Genomic DNA, 21,870 nt, shown 5'->3' on the forward strand with positions numbered 1-21,870 from the left:
CCTTAGTGCTTTCTTCTAACATACAATAGTATGAAAGCCGAGCATGAGTCATGGATGAAACACGCCAGCGCGGAGCAGGTGTGCCAAGGGTGGTCATCGCTTTCAAGTGCTTGTCATGTGGCTGTTTCCAGCCCAGAGGTGATGATTGATAGCCCCCTCCACACACAGGAGTGCTTTGGTGAAGACTCAGAACTGCCCCAAGGAAGATTGTGCAGAGGGGTTGATGGAAAATGAGCAGATAGTTTTCACTGTGTAATAAAGAACCTCAAATTCCTTAGATACATGTATTGACAGAAAATACAAAAGGGATATTTTTGTTTTTTGGATTTTTTTTTTTTGTCTTCTTGGGTCTCATCTGGTAGTACTTGTGGTTTACACTTGGCAGTGCTTGGGGGATCATATGGAATGCCAGGGATTGAACGTGGGTCGGCTTTGTGGAAGGCAAATGCTCTATTTGCTGTACTGTCGCTCTGACTGCACAAACTGATTTTTAAAAACTGGTTATGTCCAGGGGGTATGGTGCCACCAGCAGCTCAGTCTGTACTTGTGAGGCGAGTGCTTCAGCAGCCTGATGGTGCCTTCAGACTTCCAGATTTGCTGCTGTGCCTTTGACCAGACCCCAAAAACTTGGGGCAAAGTTTACCAAGAAAGTAAACGGCCAAAAGTTAGGTATGTGGGAAACACACCCACAAACCACCTCCGGCTCAGCTATATAATTGGAGGCATGGCCTCTCTGGTTCCTGATTGAACTGCTTAATGGCCATGATCCCAGAGGCTCAGAAACAAATCTCAAAACCCAGCGGCTTTTGGCAGAAATGTGTCTGGTCTACAGTAGGTTACCGGTGCTGGACCAACCCAGGTGGGAATAGGTTTCGTGCCTTAGCCTGTTCCCCCCAGTGGACCAGTGGCCGCCATCCTTCAGAGGCCACTGGACAGTCAGGTTTGGGCCCCCAGTGACGAGACACGCAGGGCCTCACGGGATGGGGGTGGAGCCGGGCCTGTCCTCCCCACCCCAACGAGACCCCAAGTCATCACCCACAAACGGCCTCTCTGGCTCCTGATCATGCTGCTTAACAGCCATGATCCCAAAGACTCAGAAACAAATCTCGAAACCCAGCAGATTTTGGCAGAAATGCATCCGGTCCCTGCAGTAGATTACCAGTGCGGGGCCAACCCAGATGGGAATAGGTTTCGTGCCTTGGCCTGTTTCCCCTGGCGGCCACTGGACAGTCAGGTTTGGGCCCCCAATGACGAGACACGCAGGGCCTCACGGGGTGGGGGTGGAGCCGGTCCGGTCCTCCCCACCCCAACGAGACCCCAAGTCATCGCCCACAAATGGCCTCTCTGGCCCTTGATCAAGCTGCTCAAAGGCCATGATCCCAGAGACTCAGAAACAAATCTCGAAACCCAGTGGCTTTTGGCAGAAATGCATCCAAACCCCACAGTAGGTTGCTATCACCGGGCCAACTCAGTGGGGAAAGGGTGTTGTCACTCCACCTGCTCCCCCTTGGCGGCTCGTTGGCCATCATCCTCCAGAGGCCATGGGACAGTTAGTCTTGGGCCCACAGTGACAAACTTGTTGGGCCTCACGGGATGGGGGTGGAGCCGGTCTTGTTCTCCCCATCCCAAGGAGACCCCAAGTCATTGCCCACGAACAGCCTCTCTGGCTCCTGATCAAGCTGCTTAATGGCCATGATCCCAGAGACTAAGAAACAAATCTTGAAATCCAGCAGCTTTTGGCAGAAATGCATCCGAACCACACAGTAGGTTACTGTCGCCAGGCCACTCCAGGGGGGAAAGGGTGTTGTCCCTCCGCCTGTTTCCCCCTGGCAGCTCAGTGGCCATCATCCTCCAGAGGTCATTGGACAGTCCAGTTTAGGCCCGCAGTGATGAGACATTTTGGGCCTCACGGGATGGGGGTGGAGCCGGTCCTGTCCTCCCCACCCCAACGAGACCCCAAGTCATCGCCCACGAATGGCCTTTCTGCTCCTGACCAAGCAGCTTAATGGGTGTGATCCCAGAGACTCAGGAGCAAATCTCGGAACCCAGCAGGTTTTGGCAGAAATCCCTCCAGATTTAAGTGTTAAAATTTCGGACTTTCAAAATTGCGCAGCCACTACTACAGCCACGTGACATCATATGTTATTCATAACCAGCAATAGAAAACAAATTGTCTACAGTTGCCTTTTCAGTCGATCTGAGTGTTGGGGTAAAATCTCAAATAATAATGGTGGGTCTGGTGTCAAAATATTAAATGTGATCAAAGTAGAGAGAGAGTAATGTGGAAATCATCTGCCCCACGGGTAGGGGGAGGGTGTGGGATGGGGGTATACTGGGGGGGTTGGGGGTGGAGAATGGACACTGGTGAAGGTATGGGTGTTTCATTGTATGACTGAGACTTGGATCCAAAAGCTTTGTAACTGCTCTCACGGTGATTCAATAAATAAAATTATAAAAAATGAAAAAAAAAAGTAAGGTGGAGTTCATGCATAATTCAATCATGCATCGCTTAAATCTATACTATACATATTTAATCAGTGGTTGAATAAATAGCAGTACTTCTACATTAAAAAAAAAACTGGTTATGTCCATGCCTGGTGGTGCTCGTGCTCCCTGTGGTTTTACTTTAATAACTAGGAAAAACTGCTTTTTCAGTGATGAAGAGTTGTACTGAGAAGACAGAAGGATTGAAAGGTTATAATATTCTGGAAGCCAAGGCAGGAGAGAATGTCCAGAGAAGGGTGAAGCCAGAAAGTGCTAAATCCTTTCCAGCGGTGCTTCATCAGAAAGGTCAATGAAGTTAGAAAGACCGTGATCTTAGGAAGAGCTCAGAGAGGTGGGTTGAAGAGGGTTGGATCAGAAAGCATCGTGGCTGCTTCACAGTGAGTTCTGCCGAGTTGGGTTGAAAGTGAGGTCTGAGTGCATTCTGGAAGGGCACTTTCCTTTTCCCCCAGAGGAAAATGAACAAGATCTTTTTAGTTGAAGGGGGGACTAGCTCATGAGTGAAGGATTAGCACTACCAGTTGTGTTCAATATATGATATCTACTTCGCTTAAATCTATACTATACATAGATCATAAGATGCGTTGATACTCCTATTGGGGTAAGAAGGCTAAAGTTGCCTTCATGATCTTTTATACCTTGTTTTTATATCATCTTTTTTAGTAAAGGCCCCCCACCCCAATTCTAAAAGAATCAAGCTGTTTTCAAGCAGTTGCAATAAAACTCAACACATTATAAGGAATATTAAAGGAGCACCCAATAAATAGAATTCTCAATGTCTAGTTTCCAATAAAAACTAAAATTACCAGGCTTAATGAGAAAAGTCAGGAGCCAGACCAAGAAATGACCCACAGATGACATGATAGAGTCAGTTCGAGCAACCTATAAGCGGTTATAACTGGTCCATGTTCAGGAGGCAGAGGTGTGAAGACGTTAAAGAGGGAAGGAAGATAGAAAGTCTCAGGGGGCTCAAGGCACCTGCCTTGAAGGGGGGTGGGGAGTTCTGAGTTCAATTCCAAGTGCCACCCCCACGTGCTGTGTCAGCACAGCGTGACAACTGTGTGAGCCTTGAGAGCTCCATGACCAAATGTGCCAGCACTGCTCCTTGAGCACCTATGTGTGTGACCCCCAGAAAACACCACAGCTAGGCACGTGGCCCCAGTCTTTGTAGCAGTATCAGAAACAAAGGGAAGAAAAGCTGCTAGAGATTAAAAATAAATGAGATGAAACTATGCTTGTGATATTAAGAACAGATTAAACACTACAAAGAAAATGAAGGTGGCAGTAAAAACTGTCCAAAATGAAAAATATAAAGAAACTCCACTGTGATATTTATTGTCTTGGAGCAGTAGTACAGTAGCACTATCAAAAACCAGAGGACAGAAAAGGAAGATCTCATTGTGTCCTCCACATAGCACCTGAGGTACCTGGTGGCCGTTCCTCCCGTTACTGGCCTTGCTCCCTTCATTAAAGTAACATTTGCCCAGCTTCCCCATCTTTGCAAGTCCCTTTTTCCAAGTGTAAATGTCCCTTCATGGAGCTGCCCTTTGATTTGGGTCTCTTCTGCCATAGGCTTCCCCTGTGCTTTGGACCTGAGCACTCATTTTCACTCTAGTTTTTGGGTCATACCACGGGGTGCTGGAATGTAGCCCACGTCAGCAGCGTGCAAAGAGGTTCCTACCTGCTAACTGTCGCTCTAACCCCCCGAACACTTTTTTCCACCATTTCTGGCCCACACTGGACAGTGATCAGGGGTACTCTGTACTCAGGAATTACTACTGGCAGCCTTGGGGAGGACCATATGGGGTGCTAGGGATTGAACTCACGTTGGCCACATTTCAAGGCAAAAGCCCTCCCCTCTACGCTATTGTTTATTTTAAAATAAACATTTGGAACAGTGCTTCTCATTCAGATTTTAAAGTAGTTTCTTTCCTCAGTCTGCATTTTCCTGGGTAACCCTGAGGTGCGTTTGGAACCTGCTTCCTTTCAGTGCCCACATCTGAGGGAATCTGTGCCCAGTGAAAGCTCAGCGTGTCTTCCCAGGGGAGCCGGGCCCACACAGTAGTTTCGGACGCTCAAGGCACCATCATTAAGTCACTCAGTGAAGCAGCCCTGTGGCGACTGCATGGCCACACCAGAGTGCCCTGGGACATTCTGATGATGAAAGATGGCAGAAGCCTCACCTCAGAGAACCCTGTGTTTATGTCTTCTGTCTCCAGAGTCCTGAAGCCAAAGCCTTCATGTCTCTTCACAAGTTTTTCATAGTTTTTCCGTGAACCTTGAAGGATCCTAGAATTTTCCTCTTGAAAAGAGAGATTCCCTCTGTCACCGGCGCCCAGTGACCATAGCCTCACCTTTAGAGTGGGACTGCGTGGGTCAGTGGAGACCTCTGCGTAGCATTGACTCGGACAGACCTTCAGCTGAGCTTTGAGGCCTGAGTGGAAGGTCCTCCCTTCTCTGCCAGCACTGGGCTTGGTGGGCTGAGGTGACCATGCAGGAGGCCAGCACCGTTCCCTGACTATAAGAAGGCCCCTGGAAGCCCATTGTCTTGCTGGAAGGCTTCCTGCCACGCCCTGTCCTCCATCCAGCATGAGTTTGTGCTCACATCTCCACAGTGCATGCTGGGGCGTTGGTCTTGATGGCCTCTGAGATCATTCTGGCCCCAGACTCTCCGATGTGGTTTCCCTGAAGGCTGGAAGAGACAGATTAGGAATGGGCTAGAGAAATCGGGTGAAGAGCTAGCGGCCTACAGTTCTCTTAGGTAAAGAGCAAATAGTTGCAGAAAACGCAGAGCTCTGAGCATTGAAATCTTCGTGCATCCAGCTCCTCCATGGATGAGAGCGGCTCCCTACCCAGTGGCACTCAGGGATCACTCCTGGCAGTGCTCAGGGGACCACACGAGCATTCCAATCAGGCCCCGATTGGCTGCATGCAAGGCAAGTGAGCACCCTGCCCGCTATACTGTCTTGCACTGGAGGTCAGCTCCCTGTTCTCTCGAGTTGCCCTGCTGGGCTGCTGAGGGCACTAGGAGACCCCGAGCTGGGGTGAGAAGGGCAGGGAGGTGCCACTTACTTGATGTGCCGGAGCCCACGGTTACTTGCCAGCGCAGTGGCCACACAGAGCACCTCTTCCATCCCCAGGGAATTTTCTTGAAGGCTACGCAGAGAAGAGGCGAAGACCCGCAGTGAGCATTCAGGATGAGCCCTTCGGCCCAGGAAGCTGCACTGTAGGGGGGCGCAGAAGGGGGACAGCGTTGGGTGGGTTTGCCACAGGTATCAGTGCTGGTAGGGGCAGAAGCTGAAACTGATTCCTCAGGAGAAAGCCTGCCTGTTCATGCCGTGGAGGAGGCCATGGGACCCAAAATGGATGGTCGGCATCTGATCTTGTCCCCTTAAGCTCAGTTGACTGGGAAGAAAGAGCCACTGACTGGGCCACTCAGCCACTCACCTGAGCCTCCGCAGACTTGTGTTGACCTTGAGAGCGCTTGCCAGGGCCTTTGCTCCCGCCACACCGATAACGTTTCCTCTTAAGCTGCTCAGAAACCGAAACCTCAAGTTCAGTGAGAGCTGAGACCAGCCACCACGAGGCTCAACTGACCCTTGCCTCGCCCAGAAAAAGGGTCAGCTCTGGGAAACAGACCACCCAGGGAGGGGCTGAGGCCCACCCCAACCTGGAGGATGCACAGCCCTTCCCTCTGCCTTTTCCCTTCCAGAGGAAAGCTGGGTCTCAAAATGTACCCCAGGAACACGGAGCACTCAGGTATGCTTGCACGCTCCTGGGGGCCCTGCTTAGCCTGAGGACCCCCCCACCAGGAATCTTCAGAGACCAGCTGGCCACCCTAGGGCCTCTGAAAGGACCATACATCCTGGCAGGCCAGCCTAGAGGGCAGGGAGAGGGCGCTGGCGAGCTTAAGCTGCATGTGGCTGAGATGTGTGAGTTCATGTAAACTGCCATTTTTTTTTGTATCTGTTTGGAGCCAGCAGCTTGGTCTCTGAGTAAGATCCGGGAGACTGGTGCTTACTCGAGAATCTCCAGGGTTCTGTTCATGGTCAAGGCCTCCCCGAGTGCCTGGGCCCCCAGGGCACCGATGGACGTCACCTGGAGACTGAGAGGAGATGCGGTTGGGGGCGGTCAGGCTGGGGCCCTCTACCCTCACACCTGTTCCCACCCCGCTTCCAGACTCCCTTCACTTTTGCCTTCCCTTTACATAGGACTGCAGTGGCCGAAGAGCACTAGAGACGGTTGGCCCACGGCCTGCCTGAGGAACACTCGGTCTTACTGCTCTGATGCCCAGGTGAGGTCTGGTACCTGGGGCTTGGGAAGCAGTGGAGAGTGGCCCAGGTGGTTTGGGGAGAATAGGCCCAGTTCTGACGATGTGGGTACCCAGTTGCTAATGTGAGGTCGTACCCACCTTTCTTAACTGGGAAACCAGAGGGAGTGAGGGAACCAGGATAACCGAGTGACTTCCTGGGTGCCACACTCCCTGGGACTTACTAGAGTGCAGTCAGGGCCGTGTTCACCTTCAGGGCACCTGCCACCGCCGAGGCCCCTTCATCCCCAATGGTGTTCTCCTGTAAACTGAACACAGGGTGAGCCCTGCACCACAGCCGCTTCTCCCGCCCCGTCACACACACCCATGGCCTCAACTCCCATGGGGGCTCCTGGTTATCACTCAGAGGGATCTGGGGTCCACAAGAGAAGCAGGACAGATGAACATAAGGACACAAGGGCTTCTTGGAGCCTCCAGGAAACTCAGTGGCAGCCCTTGGTCCCCCCAGGCTGGTCTTCCTATTCTGTTTCATATTTTCTTTAATAGAAATCGTTCTGTTTAGGAAAAGCTGGTGAGAGTGAGCGAGTGAGCAGGACAGTGAATTCCATACAATGCAGAGACGTTACAGGCCAGAGCGAATCCCGTACGATGCAGAGCAGTTTTGGTTAGGCCCCGAAACTCCAAGTGGGATGTGGGGACTCCAGCCTGGAGCACAGTGTTTCATGTCTTAAGATCATGGCTCCCTCCCTGGAGCCACGTGGCTGGCCTCGAGCAGGGATTGGCCGAGCCCAGCACAGGGGCTGCAAGCAGTGCCGTCTTGCAGCCCCGTGCACTGGCTCAGGCTTAGCATCTGCAGGGCCCCTGGTGGGCACTGCACCCCCAGGCTGAGAGTCACTGTGAGGGGCCCCAGGGACACCTCCCCCAGAGAGAGGAGTAGGAAGGGAGTTGAAGCAGCCACTGGCCTGTTCCAGGGGCCGTTTGCCTTAGTGCCCCTAAGGAGTAGGGCAAGGACCAGGCATTCCTCTTCCCCAGGGGCGTGGGGAGAGGGCTCCGGGAAATGCCGTCGGGTATGAAGTGACGCTGGTGGCCAGGGTCCCTGGGAGCCGCACTAAGGGTCCCACTTGACTCTGCAGGCCCAGGGCAGCCCGCCAGGACGGGGACATTGATGATTTGGGGAAGATCTTTGGATGGGACGTGGAGGTTGCTGCCGCCAGTTTGGTGAGTGAGGCTAGGGCAAGAGGGCTGCTGAGGGCCTGAATAGAGGAGGGCCCAAGAGGATGAGTGGAGTTTGGGGAGAATGGGCAAGGCTGGACATGAATCTATGGTGGCCACCGCATCACATGATGGAACCAAGAAACCAGCCTGTGGGGGTACTTCAGGCACTTTGCAGACCCCCCTTCCACCCCCCATCATGGAGAGGCAGTAGCTCTGCAGGGCTGCAGCTGATAAGAGAGGTCTGAGGTCTGTAGCATAGGTATGGGGTCACTGGGACAGGTAGGTGCTGGAGGCCTGGGGGCAGGTGAAGAACATGGATTTCAGTTACCCAAGAGCCAGCCAGAGATGGGGCAGCCTGGAGGCTGAGGGGAAGCGGGAGCAGCCGAGCTGTCCCACCCTCCCAGCACACAGTGGCCCCACATGCCCACAAGGCACAGACACGAGCAGGCAGGCGGTTCCATCTGTCCATCCAGCCTGTGAGGTCTGCCCACAGTGGCTGCCCGGGCATGGTCAGGTAGAGGAGCCAACATGGGGAAATGGAGCATGACACTACTTGGATGTTGTGGGCCACAAACTGTCCCCACAGGGACCCTTCTGTGTTCAGAGCAGGCAGAGCCAGGTGCTAGGGGCACCAGGTTCCTGAAGGTGATGGAAATGCTGTAGAAGTGACTATGGAGGGGCAGATTGACAGCACGGCATTTCCCTCGCATGCATGCTGGTTCAATCCCCCGGCATCCCATATAGTCCTCGAGCACTGCCAGGAGTAATTCCTGAGCACAGAGCCAGGAGTAACCGCTGATCATCACTGGTATGACCCAAAAAGAGCCAAAGAGAGAAAAAAAGAGAAAGAATTGACTGTTGTGCTGGATGGTCCCCCACCGCAGCCTATCAGATGCCAGCAGGCGGCTTCGACAGGCGGGTGGGAGCGCCATAAAGTGGACAGAGCACACAAAGGTGAAACAAGCCTGCTGGTCTTTGGGCAGATGCGACCGACCGACTGCGAGCGGGGCCTGGGCCTGCCCCCCGCACCCCACAGCCCCTACTTACTGCAGACTGGCCAGGCTCCTGTTGAGCTGCAGTGCCTGGCCCAGCGCCTGGGCAGCGCCGGCCTGGAGGAAGTTCCACTGCAGGCTGCAGGACAGAACCATGTGACCCAGGGTGCAGGGCTGGGTCTGCAGCCCCAGGGTGCCCAACACCGCATGCCTCTCCATGGGCCGGTGTCGGGAGGTTGAGGGTGGCCTCCAGGAGCCCCGAGACGGTCGAGCCCAGCACTCGGCGGGCTGCATCCCTGAGGGGACAGTGGGCACTGCCGACTCACTGGAGGGACGTGAGCGCGCGGTTCTCCCGCATTGCCCCCGCGATGGCCTGGGCGCCCTGGTCATGCAGGAGGTTGGCTGTCAGGCTGAAGGGAAATGGGGGCGAATGAGGGGGCAGTCGGGGAGCCCCTGTCTCCCCGTTCATGTGTGCTCAGGTCCTGCAGAAGGGGCCAGTGGCTTTCCTCCCCGCTCCCTCCTGCCTGCTCCCGGGGCACGGAGCAGCCGCCGGGCCCAGCACTCACTCCAGCTCCCTCAGGCTGCTGTTGCCACGGAGCGCCTGCGCCAGTGCCAGGGCTCCCTCGGAGCTGATGGAGTTTTCTCGAAGGCTAAGAAAGGAGAAGAGCATGAGCTGCTGGCCAGGTAGGGAGGACCTCAGGAGACAGGTGCAGGGGACAGTCCAGGGAGGGGAGGACAGCAGGGGACCCTGAACAACTTGCATGTAGGAGCCACCTGGCCCAGATGGGCTGCCCAGCCCCGCCTGTACTTCCTGTCCCGAGAGCAGATACTCACTTGAGGCTGAGGAGGGTCTGGTTGGTGCAAAGGGCCCGGGTCAGCGCCGACACCCCTGAGTCACTGATGGAATTGCTCTGCAGGCTGTAGACAGGGCATACTTGGTCCCAGGGCCCAGGGCTACCGGGCGGCTGGGAAGTCCAGAGAGTTGGGGCCTGCAGGCAGGACGTCGAGCCCGGGCCAGGGGTCCAGGACAGCCCGCAGAGCTCAGGCTCAGCCCTGCTTCGGTGCCTGCCAGCAGCCTCCAAGGATCAGGGCGTGTTGTGTCTGCAGCCGGCAGAGAATGGCACCACCAAGTCTCCCCAGTTGGCATCATCAAATGCCCTGTCCCCAAGGCAGCTGCCCCGTCCTGGCCACTGGCTCAGCCTCTCACAGGCTGTGGGTGCTGCTTATCACCCTACAAACTTCAGACCCACCAGCCCGTCCTGGGGCTCCAGGTGGGTGGGTCCAGATGGGCGAGGCAAGCATGACTGACCACGCCCCGGCCCCACCTACCCGCCGGGTGGGAAGCCCCTCAGCCCGCGGGGGTCACACAGACTCACCCCAGGCTTCCCAGACTCTGATTCTCCTGCAGGGCCTCAGCCAGCGCCCTGGCGCCTCCATCGCCAATGCCGTTACTGGAAAACCTGCAAGGGCGGCCCAGTGAGCAGAGCAGGGCTCTACCACCCTCTCAGGAAGAGGTGGCCTCTGTTGTCACAGGGGGCTTCGACCCCCTGGCACTGGGCAGAGGACAAGGCCTTTGTGAGGGATATCTGTGATCATTGGAGAAGGTGGCCGGAAGTGCCAGGAAAGCCTTACATCGTGGCGGTGACACTGACGCCTTTCCCTGCCCTGGGACTCTAGGCCTCCATTCCCCTGATCAAGCCTTTTAGAGCGAAAACCAATGTCCTGCCCTCCCAGCTTCTATCTACTCACTCACTTACCCACGCATCTGTTCTTCCCTTAATCTGTCCGTCCCCTATCCATCATACATTCATCCATCCATCACTCAGTGATCCACCCACCCGTCCATTTGTCCTCTGACCCGCCCATCCACCCACAGTCCATCTACCCACCTACCCACCTATTCATCCTCCCACCCAGCCAGCCATCCCCCCATCCCCCCAGCCCCCACCCACCATCCATCCTCTCACCTACTCATTCATTCATCCTCTCACCCAGCCATCCATCCACCCACCCCCCCGCCCCCACTCACCATCCATCCACCCACCCACCCCCAGCCCCCACCCACCTACCCATCCATTTGTTCTCTGACCCACTGAGCCATCCACCCACCCACCACCCATCCATCCACACACCTATCTGTCCACCCACCCACTTATCCATCCATCCATCCATCCATCCATCCATCCATCCATCCATCCATCTCTTCATCTCCATGTACACAAATACTTGTTGAGCGAGTACTGTGCCAGGCACAGAGCCCCTGTGTAGCCCATCTGCATGTCTCACATGAGCTCCTTGAGGCTCCTGTTGTGTTTCAGGGCGGCTGCCATGTGCTGGGCTCCTGTGGGCCCGATGTTGTTGTTCTGTAGGCTGTGGGAAGTGAATGGGATCCTTAGGCAAAGCTGGCCTCGGCCATTCTGCTTCATGATCAGATATCAGAGGGTATGCAAGTGTGGGCAGGGCTCCAGGTAAAGGCCTGTAGACCATTTCCGAAGTCCCATGTGGAGAGGAGGCGACAAGGACAGCACCCTGGCGGGCCCGGGAGAACAGCAGTGGCCGGCACTGTTCTCTCCAGCAGCTCCGGAATCCCCCCAGCGGGATTCTCGAGGATTCCCATACTGCTGGCCCCATCCCAATGGCCCTCATGCTGCACAGACCGTCCCTAGCAAGGCCAGCACCCCCCCTCCCCTGCACTGCATCCCCAGCCACCCAGCCCCAGGCCTTCCCCTGGCTTCCCAGTGGCTAGAGCTTACTGGGTTTGCCCTGCAAAACCCTTCCTCTGTTCCTTTGAGCAGCATGTGGGTCTTTTAAAATGCTAAGTAGGCCTCATTCATCCCAGACCCTGTGACCTGACAGGTGTGCACCAGGTTAAGAGCAACTCCCTGGTCCGAACACTCCCTTCCCCACCCCCTCCTGTCATGGTTTCTGCTGGACAGCTGGCCTGAGCAGCTCTCTCCTCTGGACACAGAGGCTGTGCGCCACCGGGGACTGTCCCCTTTTCCCTAAGGACAGACGATTGCTCAAAGTGTGCATGGGCCGGCTGCTAGGACAGGTGGGGTGGCACCTTGTGACAGCTGCAGACAACGCAGGGTCTGGTGAGGTTTTACTCAGGTACAAAGTGTGGAGACCTTTCAAATTGCTGCCACAGCCCTGATCCCTGGGTGAAGCCCTGGCCACATGCCACTCCCATCTTCTTGCAGAAGGCAAGCGGAGAGGAAGGGGCGGGGGGGACAAGGGAGGCCAGATCCCGCCACTCACTGCAGCGTGGAGAGAGTCCGGTTGGCGGCCAGGGCCTCGGCCAGGTACTTGGCCCCGTCATCACCGACCATGTTGCTCTGGAGGCTGCAGAGACAAGAAAGGGCCGGAGTCTCGGTCAGAGTCCCCAGCAGAGACAGCCCTGATGGCGCAGGTCCCCTGGGAGCGCAGAACCGTGGCCCTTCAAACTGGTGACCACGGTGTCTGGTAGCAATGACAATGATATTCACAGCTTTCAGAGCTGCTAGCAGGCGAGGATTTGGAGAGAGCGCCCTACTCTTGGGGGACATAGTGCAGAGGTGACTGGAGCACAGTCTGGCAGGAGCCTATAACCCCAGGGCCCAGGGAGCAAAGCAGTGAAGGCCTTCCTGTGTCCTGGGGAGCCGCAGGGGAGCACGGTGGTGGCCCTGCTCAGGAAGAACAAGCTTTTTACAGCAGGCTTTGCTGTGCTCCTCTCCACATGTCCGTATTTCGGTCCCTGCTCAATCCGTTAACTCGGACACAATCACTGGGCAAGACAGTGGGTGGGGATTGGCTCGAGATCCCAAATCCTATATTATCTGGTGGATCGCAAATTCTGGTCCTGCCATTTCCATCGCTGTCCCACTCATAGACCAAGAGCGGAGGGCACGCACCTCAGAGAAGTCAGAGTCCGGTTGATCTTCAGGGCATCAGCCAGCGCCTTGGCCCCCGGAGGCCCAATGGAGTTGCTACGGAGGCTGGTGGTCAGAGAGAAGTGGTCAGTTCCTCCCGGGGATGAGGCCCAGCTTCCCTCAGTTTCAGTCTGTCTGACCCAGGGCCTGACTCCTTGGCCAGATGCAGGGCTGAGACTCGGTGCCCCTGTCACCCCCCACCCCCGACGGCAGGGCTGGGCCTCCCACGCACTCACTCCAGAGCGGTCAGGCTTCTGTTGACCAGCAGGGATCTGGCCAGGGCTCTGGCCCCTTTGCTCCTGATCTGGTTCTCCGCCAGGCTGCCCCAGGAGAGGGAGAGAATGGTTACTTGAGGCCAGTCAGGCCTGACCCTTTTCCAAGCCACCTGCGAGCAGAGCTGCGGCACGATACCCCTGGGTGTCCAGGAGATCACTCAGCATGAGGTGGTCCTGGCGCCTCGGGCTCTGGGAGATTCCTTCATTCTCTCTCCCTCGGCACAGAGGTGATCGTACACGAACCATCATCCTCTGTGCCTGATTTTCTACTCCTGACTTACTCCGTGGTGTGGCTTTCTTAGAGACAAGCTCAGAAGCTCATGGGAAGATGGCAGTTGCTCTCTGGAGTCACCCTTTGGGGCTGTGGGCCCGGACATGTTTGTCCAGGCTGTGTGGAGATCACATGGATGCCATCCCGTGGGAGCATACGGAAGCCAGGCCGTGGACAGGCCTCCCGGCCCGCACGTGTCTTTCTGCTTCTGTCCACCCCCTCCCTGCGGCAGCCAGCGTGCCCCTTCGGAGAGTCCCCGGCCACGGAGTGGGTACCTGAGCCTCCCAATGTGGCAGTCCTTCCTGCTCAGAACACTGCCCAGCAGCTCTGTCACCGGCTCCTGGAACTGGTTGGCGTCCAGCCTGCACAGGGGGAGCAACGGCAGGGAGCAGTCTGAGCCGGCCGGTCAGACAAAGCCCGGACATCCAGATGGGGGGTGAGCTCAGCCGCCCAGAGCAGCACTGCCAGGCTCAGGGACCTCCTTGCGGGGAGCTGCCTCTGGAGGCACATGAATGCCAGCAGTGCTGCCTGGGGACGGCTTTTGGGGTAGAGTGTGCCCCCCTCCCCAGTGCCTCCAGGATGTGGCCGTGTCACCGACGGGCCTCCAGCCTGGGGGACTCGAGCTTCCATGCTGGTGCCCAGAGGGTAGACAGGGCCACCTGCCACCGACCAGGGGTCAGAGCAAGGCCGGAGGGGCAAGTGGCAGGGAGAACTCAGCCCCGCCCACGTCTGACTGTTCGGAGGGCGGGAGCAAGTGTCCGTGGGATTGACCCCCCAACTGGACACAGCCGAGAGCTGGCCATGGGCAGGAACGTTCCACTCCGCCCCGCACCTTGTGCCCCTCACAGCCCGGTGCCCACCTCAGGCTCCGGCAGTAGAGCAGCTGGGGCAGCAGGCTCTGGAGGACCCCCTGGCTCAGGCGCAGGGGCAGGTCGGTGTCCTGGGCGCGGGCGTCGGACACCTGCAGGGCGTAGGCCAGGGCTGCGCGGTGCGCGGGCGTGGTGAGAGCGGCCAGGCCCCCGCCCTCCAGGGCGGCCTCCACGCTGCAGAATAGCTCGGTGTGCTGCAGCTCCTGCAGGCACTGCACCACGTTGACCTCACGGGCACTGACCGCCACGCCGGGCCGCAGGCAGCCCTGCAGGAGCTCGGCGGCCTGTGCCCAGTAGCCCTGGTGCTCACCCTGGGCCAGCAGGGACCCTGCCAGCAGGGCGTTGACCCTGGGGGACAGGAGGCCAGACAGGAAGCGCAGGAACACGTCCAGCCGCCCATCCTCGGCCTGCATGGCCCGGTGGGCCGCGTTCCGGAAGTGCGCGAGGAAGCCGAGTCGGGGCCAGGACATGCTGCCCTCGGTGAAGAGGTCGAAGACAGCCCTCTTGGATGCGCTGCAGTAGTAGGCGGCTGCCATGAACTCCTGCAGCGAGAGGTGGGTGAAGCTATACACCGCGCCCTCATGCTGCAGGAAGCAGCTTCCCAGACGGCTGGGGAGCAGCGCCAGGTCCACGCCGAATGCCTTGAGGTCCATCTCGTAGAACACGCTTTTCTTCCTGAGCAGCCCGTGGAAGGCCAGCCGGCCCAGCGTGCTCACCAGCTTGCGGCAGCCAGGGGCCACCTGCTCAGGGCGAGGGCTCAGGCTGCCCTTGTCTGCCCTCTCCCCGCCAAGGGCCATCCTGAAGTAGCAGGAGTAGAGCTCACATAGGCCTCTGGGGGGCTGCAGCTCAGTGTCCTGGGGCCCTCGCCTGTGGCGGCCCACGTGGCCCAGGGCCGAGCCCACCAGGTGGCAGAAGGCCGGAACGGTGCACAGGAGGTAGAGCGCCCGGTTGGCCTGCACCTGGCTCAGGACCCAGGCGGCCAGGGCCGGGGCCTCAGAGAACATTCGCTCCAGACACGCGGTGATCTCCGCCTCATTCAGGCCCCGGATCTCTGTCAACCGGTCCACCAGGCCCCCCGGGATCTGGCCCGCCGTGCCAGGGCGGGAGGTGACCCAGATGGAGACCTCCGGGAAGAGGTTGCCCCGGATGATGTTGGTGACAAGATGGTCCACCTGGAGCTCCTTCCTGGAGTCAGTGCAGGTCGCAGTGTCGGCGAAGTCTAGTGGGGCCCTGCATTCGTCCAGACCATCCAGGATGAGCAGGGTCCTGGACAGGGAGGGGACAGGGCCCAGCTCCCCGGCCTGCAGGAAGGCCAGGCGAGCCAGTCTGTCTGCGGACAGCTTGTCATGTGTGTTCAGGTCCCGGAAAGTCACGGGCAGCACCAGGGAGAAGTCCCTGCCCACCTGCCCCTGAGCCCAGAGGCGGACAAATTCCCTCACCAAAGTGGTCTTACCCACGCCAGCCACCCCAATGGTGACAGAGACGCGGGGTGGGATGGACACTCTCGACAGGGGTAGGAAGAGCCTGTCAAGGGGGAGGGGCCTGGCCACATGCCAGTGCCCGCGGGTGGCCTCCACCTGCGTGAAGTCATGTTCCTTGAGCTGCAGGTCCGTCAGGCCCTCCACCAGCTGCAGCCTGGCCCCGATGGCCCCTGGTTCCGGGCTGCTGCCCACCCTGCTCAGCAGGGCCTCGCGGTGCCTCTGGATCCTAGAGTCTGCAGGACGAGACCAGAGGGTGGGGCCGGGAAGCGAAGGGACAGGGCGGCCCCAGAGCGCCCACCCCTCCTCTGCCTACCATGACCGTGGGCCCGTGGTGCAGCATCTGGCGTCCTGCAGGGGGTCTGCGCGCCCTGACTGCCCTTCCCGGCCAGCAGGTCCATGAGAGCTTTCACCTGCACCGCTGGGGAGCTGGCACCGTGCCCCTGGCCAGCCTCCCCACCCGGCCACACCTCCTGCTTCCTCATGGAATCGATTGACGCCAGGAGCTGCAGGGAGAGGGTCTGAGCCGCATCCTGCCCAGGAACCTGGACAGGTAAGCGAATGTCCAGAAGGGACGGGAGGGCTCGTGGCTTCCGGATGGGAACTGTCCGGAGGCAGAGGACGAGGGGGTGCAAATCTGTCTGAAGTCTGAAGCAAATCTGTCTGAAGCCTGAGCACCCACCCCCGATCACCCATACTTACTGGCTGTGTGACAAGGGAAGGGCCGCCTGGGCTCTCTGTGCCACTGAGCCCTCATGGGTAATGTGGCAGGGACTGGGGCTTGCACGGGGTGGCTGTTCTGGAAGGCTGGCCTGCGACTCCGGCCCTGTGTTCTGGAAAAGCAAAACTGAGGAGGCAGCAGGGACACTGCCAGGGCTCTGGAGCGGGGGAGGAAGGATGAATGGGCGGAGTGCAGAGGCTTTTGTTTGGGGATCACACTGGCAGTGTCCGGGGCTTAACTCCCGGCTCTGTACTTGGGGATCACTTCGTGTGGGCACGGGGAACCCTGTGGGGTGCCAGTGCAGAGCTCTCCAGTCCAGGAACCTCCTCTGTGGGGTCCCGCAGCATGGGGAAGGATCGCGCTCCGGGAGGGAGGTTCACGCCTAGTAACAAAGGTGCCCTTAAAATGGGCTGCCCCTGTGAGGGCATGGATGGAGAAGGGGGGAACCCGGCACTTTTCTGTAAAGCTTAAACGGCTCCCTAAGTCCAGGTGGAGACATGCCCTACAGCTTTCACCCCTGCATCGCATGGTCCCCCGAGCACTGAGCCAGGAGTGGCCCCTGGGGCCTGCCTCATGTGGCGCCAGAACCGAGACAGACACCGAAACAATGACGTTACTAGGAAGAAAGGGCGGGCGTGTGCCCGGAGCAGGGTGCGGGGCTGCTCTGGGCCCGCTGCTCCGTTCCCTCTGCCCTCCTGCCCCGTGGGTCCCACCTTCCCTCTTGCCTTTGCTGCTGGGATGACTGGCCCCTGGCGCCATCGCTGGTGCTCCCTGTGTCTCAGTCCACAGGGAACCCGAGCTGTCCCGCCCCTCCTCACCTGCAGTGGGCAGGATGTCCTCCGGCTGGCCCCAGGCTCGTCAAGGCACTGGGGCGGCCATTCCTTGTCCATGGGCCTAGGAGAGAAAGGCTGTGACTAAGCAGGGTCCCAGCGGTGGACCGAAACTGTCTCCACCTTCCAGCCTCGCCAGTGCTCTCTGGTCAGTTGCTCACTTGAAGGGGTCCACTGGCCCCAGTCCCCAGTATCCTTCTTGCACCCGCTTGGCATGAACTGCTCTGCATAGAAAAGGTTCGGGGGAGGAGCTCGGGAGCCAGCAGAGAGCAGTGCCCGTTCTCGTGACAGGGCGGAGCTGGCCACATGTGACCCATCTTGGGTGGAGGGGTCCATTGCTCGGCTCATTGGTAACCTCAGTCGGGTGGGCAAGCGGCTACCTGATGTGGCCATTGGGAGCGGAGCTGCTGGGTTCGTGGGCTGTTTGCTCTGCTCCGCGTGTACGGGTCCTGTTACATGAACTCGATTCCTTCGCTTCTTCCATTCCTAGTTGGATGTTTTTTTTTTCTTCATGAAAGGGTGTTGAATTTTGTCTTTTTTTTTTCTTTTTGTGTCACATCCAGCGATGCACAGGGGTTACTCCTGGCTCTGCTCTCAGGAATTACTCCTGGTGGTGCTCAGGGGACCATATGGGATGCTGGGAATCGAACCCGGGTCGGCCGCGTGCAAGGCAAACGCCCTACCCGCTGTGCTTCGCTCCAGCTCCGAAGGGGTGTTGAATTTTGTCAAGTTCTTTTCCTATAGTGCTTGAGATGATCATACCATTTCCCTCCTTCATTCTGTTGATGGGGCATGATGGATTTTCTCCGTTGAACCAACCTTATATTCCAGAAACACATTCCACTTAGAGTTTCGTTGAGGGCTTCCATTACCGGTCATTAGGAATATTTCTTGGGCATTTTCTTGAGTCACGTGTGGCGTGACTCAGTGAATTCGAAAGCATGCTTCACAGTTTTTTGGAAAAGTTTGGGATGGCTTTGTATTGCTACCTCTCTTTTTTCTTGGGGTAGGGGTCTCCCAAGCAGTGCACAGGGGTCCAGGGACCCCTCCTGGCAATTATCAACCAACCAGGCCAGGTTCAGTGTGAGGGTTCAAGGATGTGGTCTGCTCTGACCCAGCAGTGCTGCCATCGCCTGGGACATGGGGAGCTCGGGGTCTCCAAATCTGCACTGGCAGTGCTCTGAGGTTGTGCAGTACCAGGAGGCAGGGGAAGGTGGCTGCTGGCAGGGCCTGACCCCATACTCTCTTCGCCCGCTCCCTGTCTCAGTGCTCGGTGAAAGTCTCAGTGATTCTGTCAAGGTCAGGGCTTACGTTGGGAGTTTCATTGAGTTTACATTTTGTGTTTTGGGGGTGACCCAGCTCGTGAGGCTTGGGATTCTCTTAGCGGTGCTCTGGTGACCCTGCAGAGTCGTGGCTCAGCTACACCAGCCCTCTGAGCTATCTCCCCACCCCGGACAGTCAGGTTTTGGGGAACTTTTTAAACAGACAAACTTTGTGCCTGGGTTTTTCTCGTTGTTCCTTTCCTCTGCTCTAGCCTTTGAGATAGCTAGCAGCGGCGGTTTCTAATGCCCAGGACCGTTGTGCGGCTCTGTCCTGTTCACGGGGCGGGGAGGCTTTGCCAGAAGTAGATGCAGGTTGGAGGTGCTGGGGCCCCACAGGAGGGCGGGGACAATGTATCTCCCCCTGGTGGGACATTCTCGGGAGCACTGAGTAGGGGGAGTTTGAGGCCACACCCAGCAGTGCTCAGGGGACTTTGTGGTGCTGGGGATTGACTGAGGTCACCCCCTGCCAGGCCTGGCCTATGGCCCAGATGCCAGCCGGGCAGGCCTGGGATGGGGGTGGGGCGCTGACCAGGGAAGGCCACGGGTCTGGTGTCTGAGCTGCGTGGCAGCTCTGTGTCCCTCAGGGCCTTGCTGGGAAACCAGGCTCCCTGGGGATTGTCAGAGACCCCATCCTGCTGCCTGGCCAGTTCTGCCTGATCTCTGAGACCTGGGTCCTGGTCCCTCCCATAGTGTCCACTCGGCCCCACCTGCTGTGCCTGGTGACCAGAGGGCACAGTCTCAGGCCTCAGGTTCCTGGACATCGCTGTTAGCCCCAGGACAGCTTCACAGAGGACGGGGGTGAGGCACCCCTGCCACAAGCCTGTCCTGAGGCACTGGGCCACCCCCTGGAGACACCTGGCTTCCTCCCCCCCACCCTGGAGCCTGTGGAGAGCCCTGATAGACAAAGTGTGTGTCCATCAAGGGGACTGAGCAGCCTAGTGTCAGGACAGACCCGGCAGGAGCAGGCACCTGCTTGGCTTGGGCGCTCGGCCCCCCTGTGAGTCTCCTGTGTTCCCACTCACCAAGCAGCTTCCCGGTTGTACCCTAGGGCCTCCTCCGCAGCGCCTCTGCACCCCGGCTCCTTCCTGCTCCCTCCTGCGCCACCACCACTGGGCCCTGAGAGCCACGGCTGGCCTTCCTGCAGCTGTCCCACCTTCCTCCCTGCCCAGCACTTACCTCCTGGGGTGCCTGGCCTGAGGGACTGAGGAGCTGTGTCCCGGGCCCCGGGCCCCAGCAGAGGTGGTAACGGGGAGGCCGGGAGGGGTCCTGGGAACCGGTGGTGGGTCCGGGCCTAGTGTGCAGCGGGACCTGGCCTGCCAGCCCTGTGGTCCCTGAGCCGACCCTGGCTCTCATGGCCCTGGGGCTCCTCACCTCTTCCTGTGCCGCTGCACCTCAGCCCTCCTTCCTGTCTGAGTCAAAAGCCAACAGTCTTGCAGACAGAGCAGTGAGCCGCGGCCACAGCTGCTCCGTCACCGCTCTGCAAGGGAGGCGGAGGGGCCCCAGTATCCACCCAGGGAGCCAGCAAGCACCCCCAGACCTGGTGCTCAGACGGAGCAGCCCAGCCCAAGCCACGGCCACTGTAGCATCTGTCATGGTCCCCAGAAGTGCCAGGGCCTGGGGATTGTTGGCACCAGGATGTGCTCACTCTTGGCAGGTGTTCTTGGGGGCGGGGGCCTGCCATTGTGTCCCTGACTGGAAGCTGTGTACCACTCGTGGTACCCTTCTGCCCAGTGATGTGTGTCTGTGCCTAGAATGTCCAGGCATCGGACAGTGATGTCCAGGAGACGGGTCTGACACTGTGTGGAGCAGGAGCACTGATGTGGGGCCAGAGAGGAGGTGACCTGGGAGGGTGCAGGCGGGTCCCTGAATTGGGAGCTGCAGGGGTGATGGGGGACCCTTTGCCCCCTGTGGCCCCTCAGTGCACCCTGAGCACCCCGCTGTGTGCCAGGCATCAGGGTGTACACAGAGGGTGAGGCCCAGGCCGGCAGGGCCCCATCTTTGGCCTTCTTGGCGCAGGGAGATGATCTGGAGAGCGTGAGGGAAACTGCCTGCTCTGGGGGGTGTTGGCTGTCCCAGAGACCCCCGCTCGCAGGACCCAACCTTGGACTGCTCCTACCCCCACTCCGCCTTTCCTTTCTGTCTGGCATGGCCTTGACCCTCCCTGACTTGACCCTGAGGCTTCCTCCTGACAGGCTGGGCCTCTGGGGGTGTTGCCAGGCTGGGTTGGGGGAAATGGCACTGCTGGGGGTTCTGGTCCCATCACAGCCCGGCTGTCACGGTCCTGCTAATCCAAACGTACTAGTGACTGTTTCATGGCCCCTGGGTGCTTACCATGGCAGGGCGGAGTTGCTGGAAGACCCCAGCGGGGATCCCTGCACCACTGCCTGGCAGACATCAGCCCTTTGGCTGGACCTGAATTGGGTCTGATTTCTAGGTACCTGTCCTGTTCTAGTTCTGTTCTGGTACCTGGTTGTCAGGATAGGCTGTTGCAATGACTACTTTTGTGTTTGGGCCACACCCAGCGGTGCTCAGGGGTCACTTCTGGCAGAGCACAGGACCCAGGTTGTTCTTCCACACAGTAAGCGCCTCAGCCTGTGTTGTCTCTGGCCCTGCAAAGGCTCACATCCCTGGCTTGCTGCTGGCCTTCTGGGTTGCTGGGAGCCTGCCTGATCCCACCTGCCAAGGCTCCTCACTTTCTCCTGGCAGGGACCTTAACCTCTTTGCAGCCCCAACAACCCCCGTCTTGCGGGAGGCTGCCCGCGTGGACACCTGTGCAGGTGAGGGCCCCAGGCCTCACCCAGAGGTCACTCTACCATGAGCCTGTGGGAACAGCAATATCCCAGGGGGCTTAGGTCATCCCTGGGGATTATACTGGGAGGGGATCAACTCCTTCTGATAGCAAATGTGGGGCTACTTTAAAACTGGCCAGGTGCCACCTTCAGGCTGGTCGAAGTGCCATCCATCTTGGCGGTATGATGTGTCTGTTGTAGGAATCATGCTAGGGGCCGCCACGTCACCCCCCCAAACGCGGTGTGCTCCTGAGGCCCCACTTGTGAGCTCGGGCTCTCATGGCCCATCTGTCCAGCTTCCACATGCCCCACCATACCCAGGTAGTCGTGGGCACCCAGCATGGGTGCAAGAGAGCTGGGGATGAAAGTTGGATGGTGTCTGGGGTACCCGAGAGCAGGGCAGGGCAGGGAAGGCCAAGCTGAGAGTA

The 21,870-nt window shown here is 58.4% G+C and overlaps 1 protein-coding gene across 1 annotated transcript; it reads right to left on the reverse strand.

Moving 5' to 3' along the window:
* Positions 1-5,103: 5,103 nt before the first annotated feature.
* On the reverse strand, positions 5,104-16,265 carry NLRC3 (NLR family CARD domain containing 3). Its single transcript, XM_056134975.1, has 17 exons — positions 16,103-16,265; positions 14,294-16,016; positions 13,709-13,795; positions 13,124-13,207; positions 12,870-12,953; positions 12,238-12,321; positions 11,266-11,349; positions 10,356-10,439; positions 9,814-9,897; positions 9,546-9,629; positions 9,306-9,389; positions 9,035-9,118; positions 6,997-7,080; positions 6,524-6,607; positions 5,950-6,033; positions 5,575-5,658; positions 5,104-5,194 (listed from the first exon to the last, which is right to left on the reverse strand). The coding sequence occupies exons 1-17, from the start codon at positions 16,263-16,265 to the stop codon at positions 5,104-5,106; spliced, it is 3,156 nt and encodes a 1,051-aa protein (XP_055990950.1).
* Between the last annotated feature and the right edge of the window lie 5,605 nt (positions 16,266-21,870).

Source organism: Sorex fumeus, unplaced genomic scaffold, assembly GCF_029834395.1.
Source record: "Sorex fumeus unplaced genomic scaffold, SorFum_2.1 ptg000110l, whole genome shotgun sequence".
NCBI classification, from domain to species: domain Eukaryota; kingdom Metazoa; phylum Chordata; class Mammalia; order Eulipotyphla; family Soricidae; genus Sorex; species Sorex fumeus.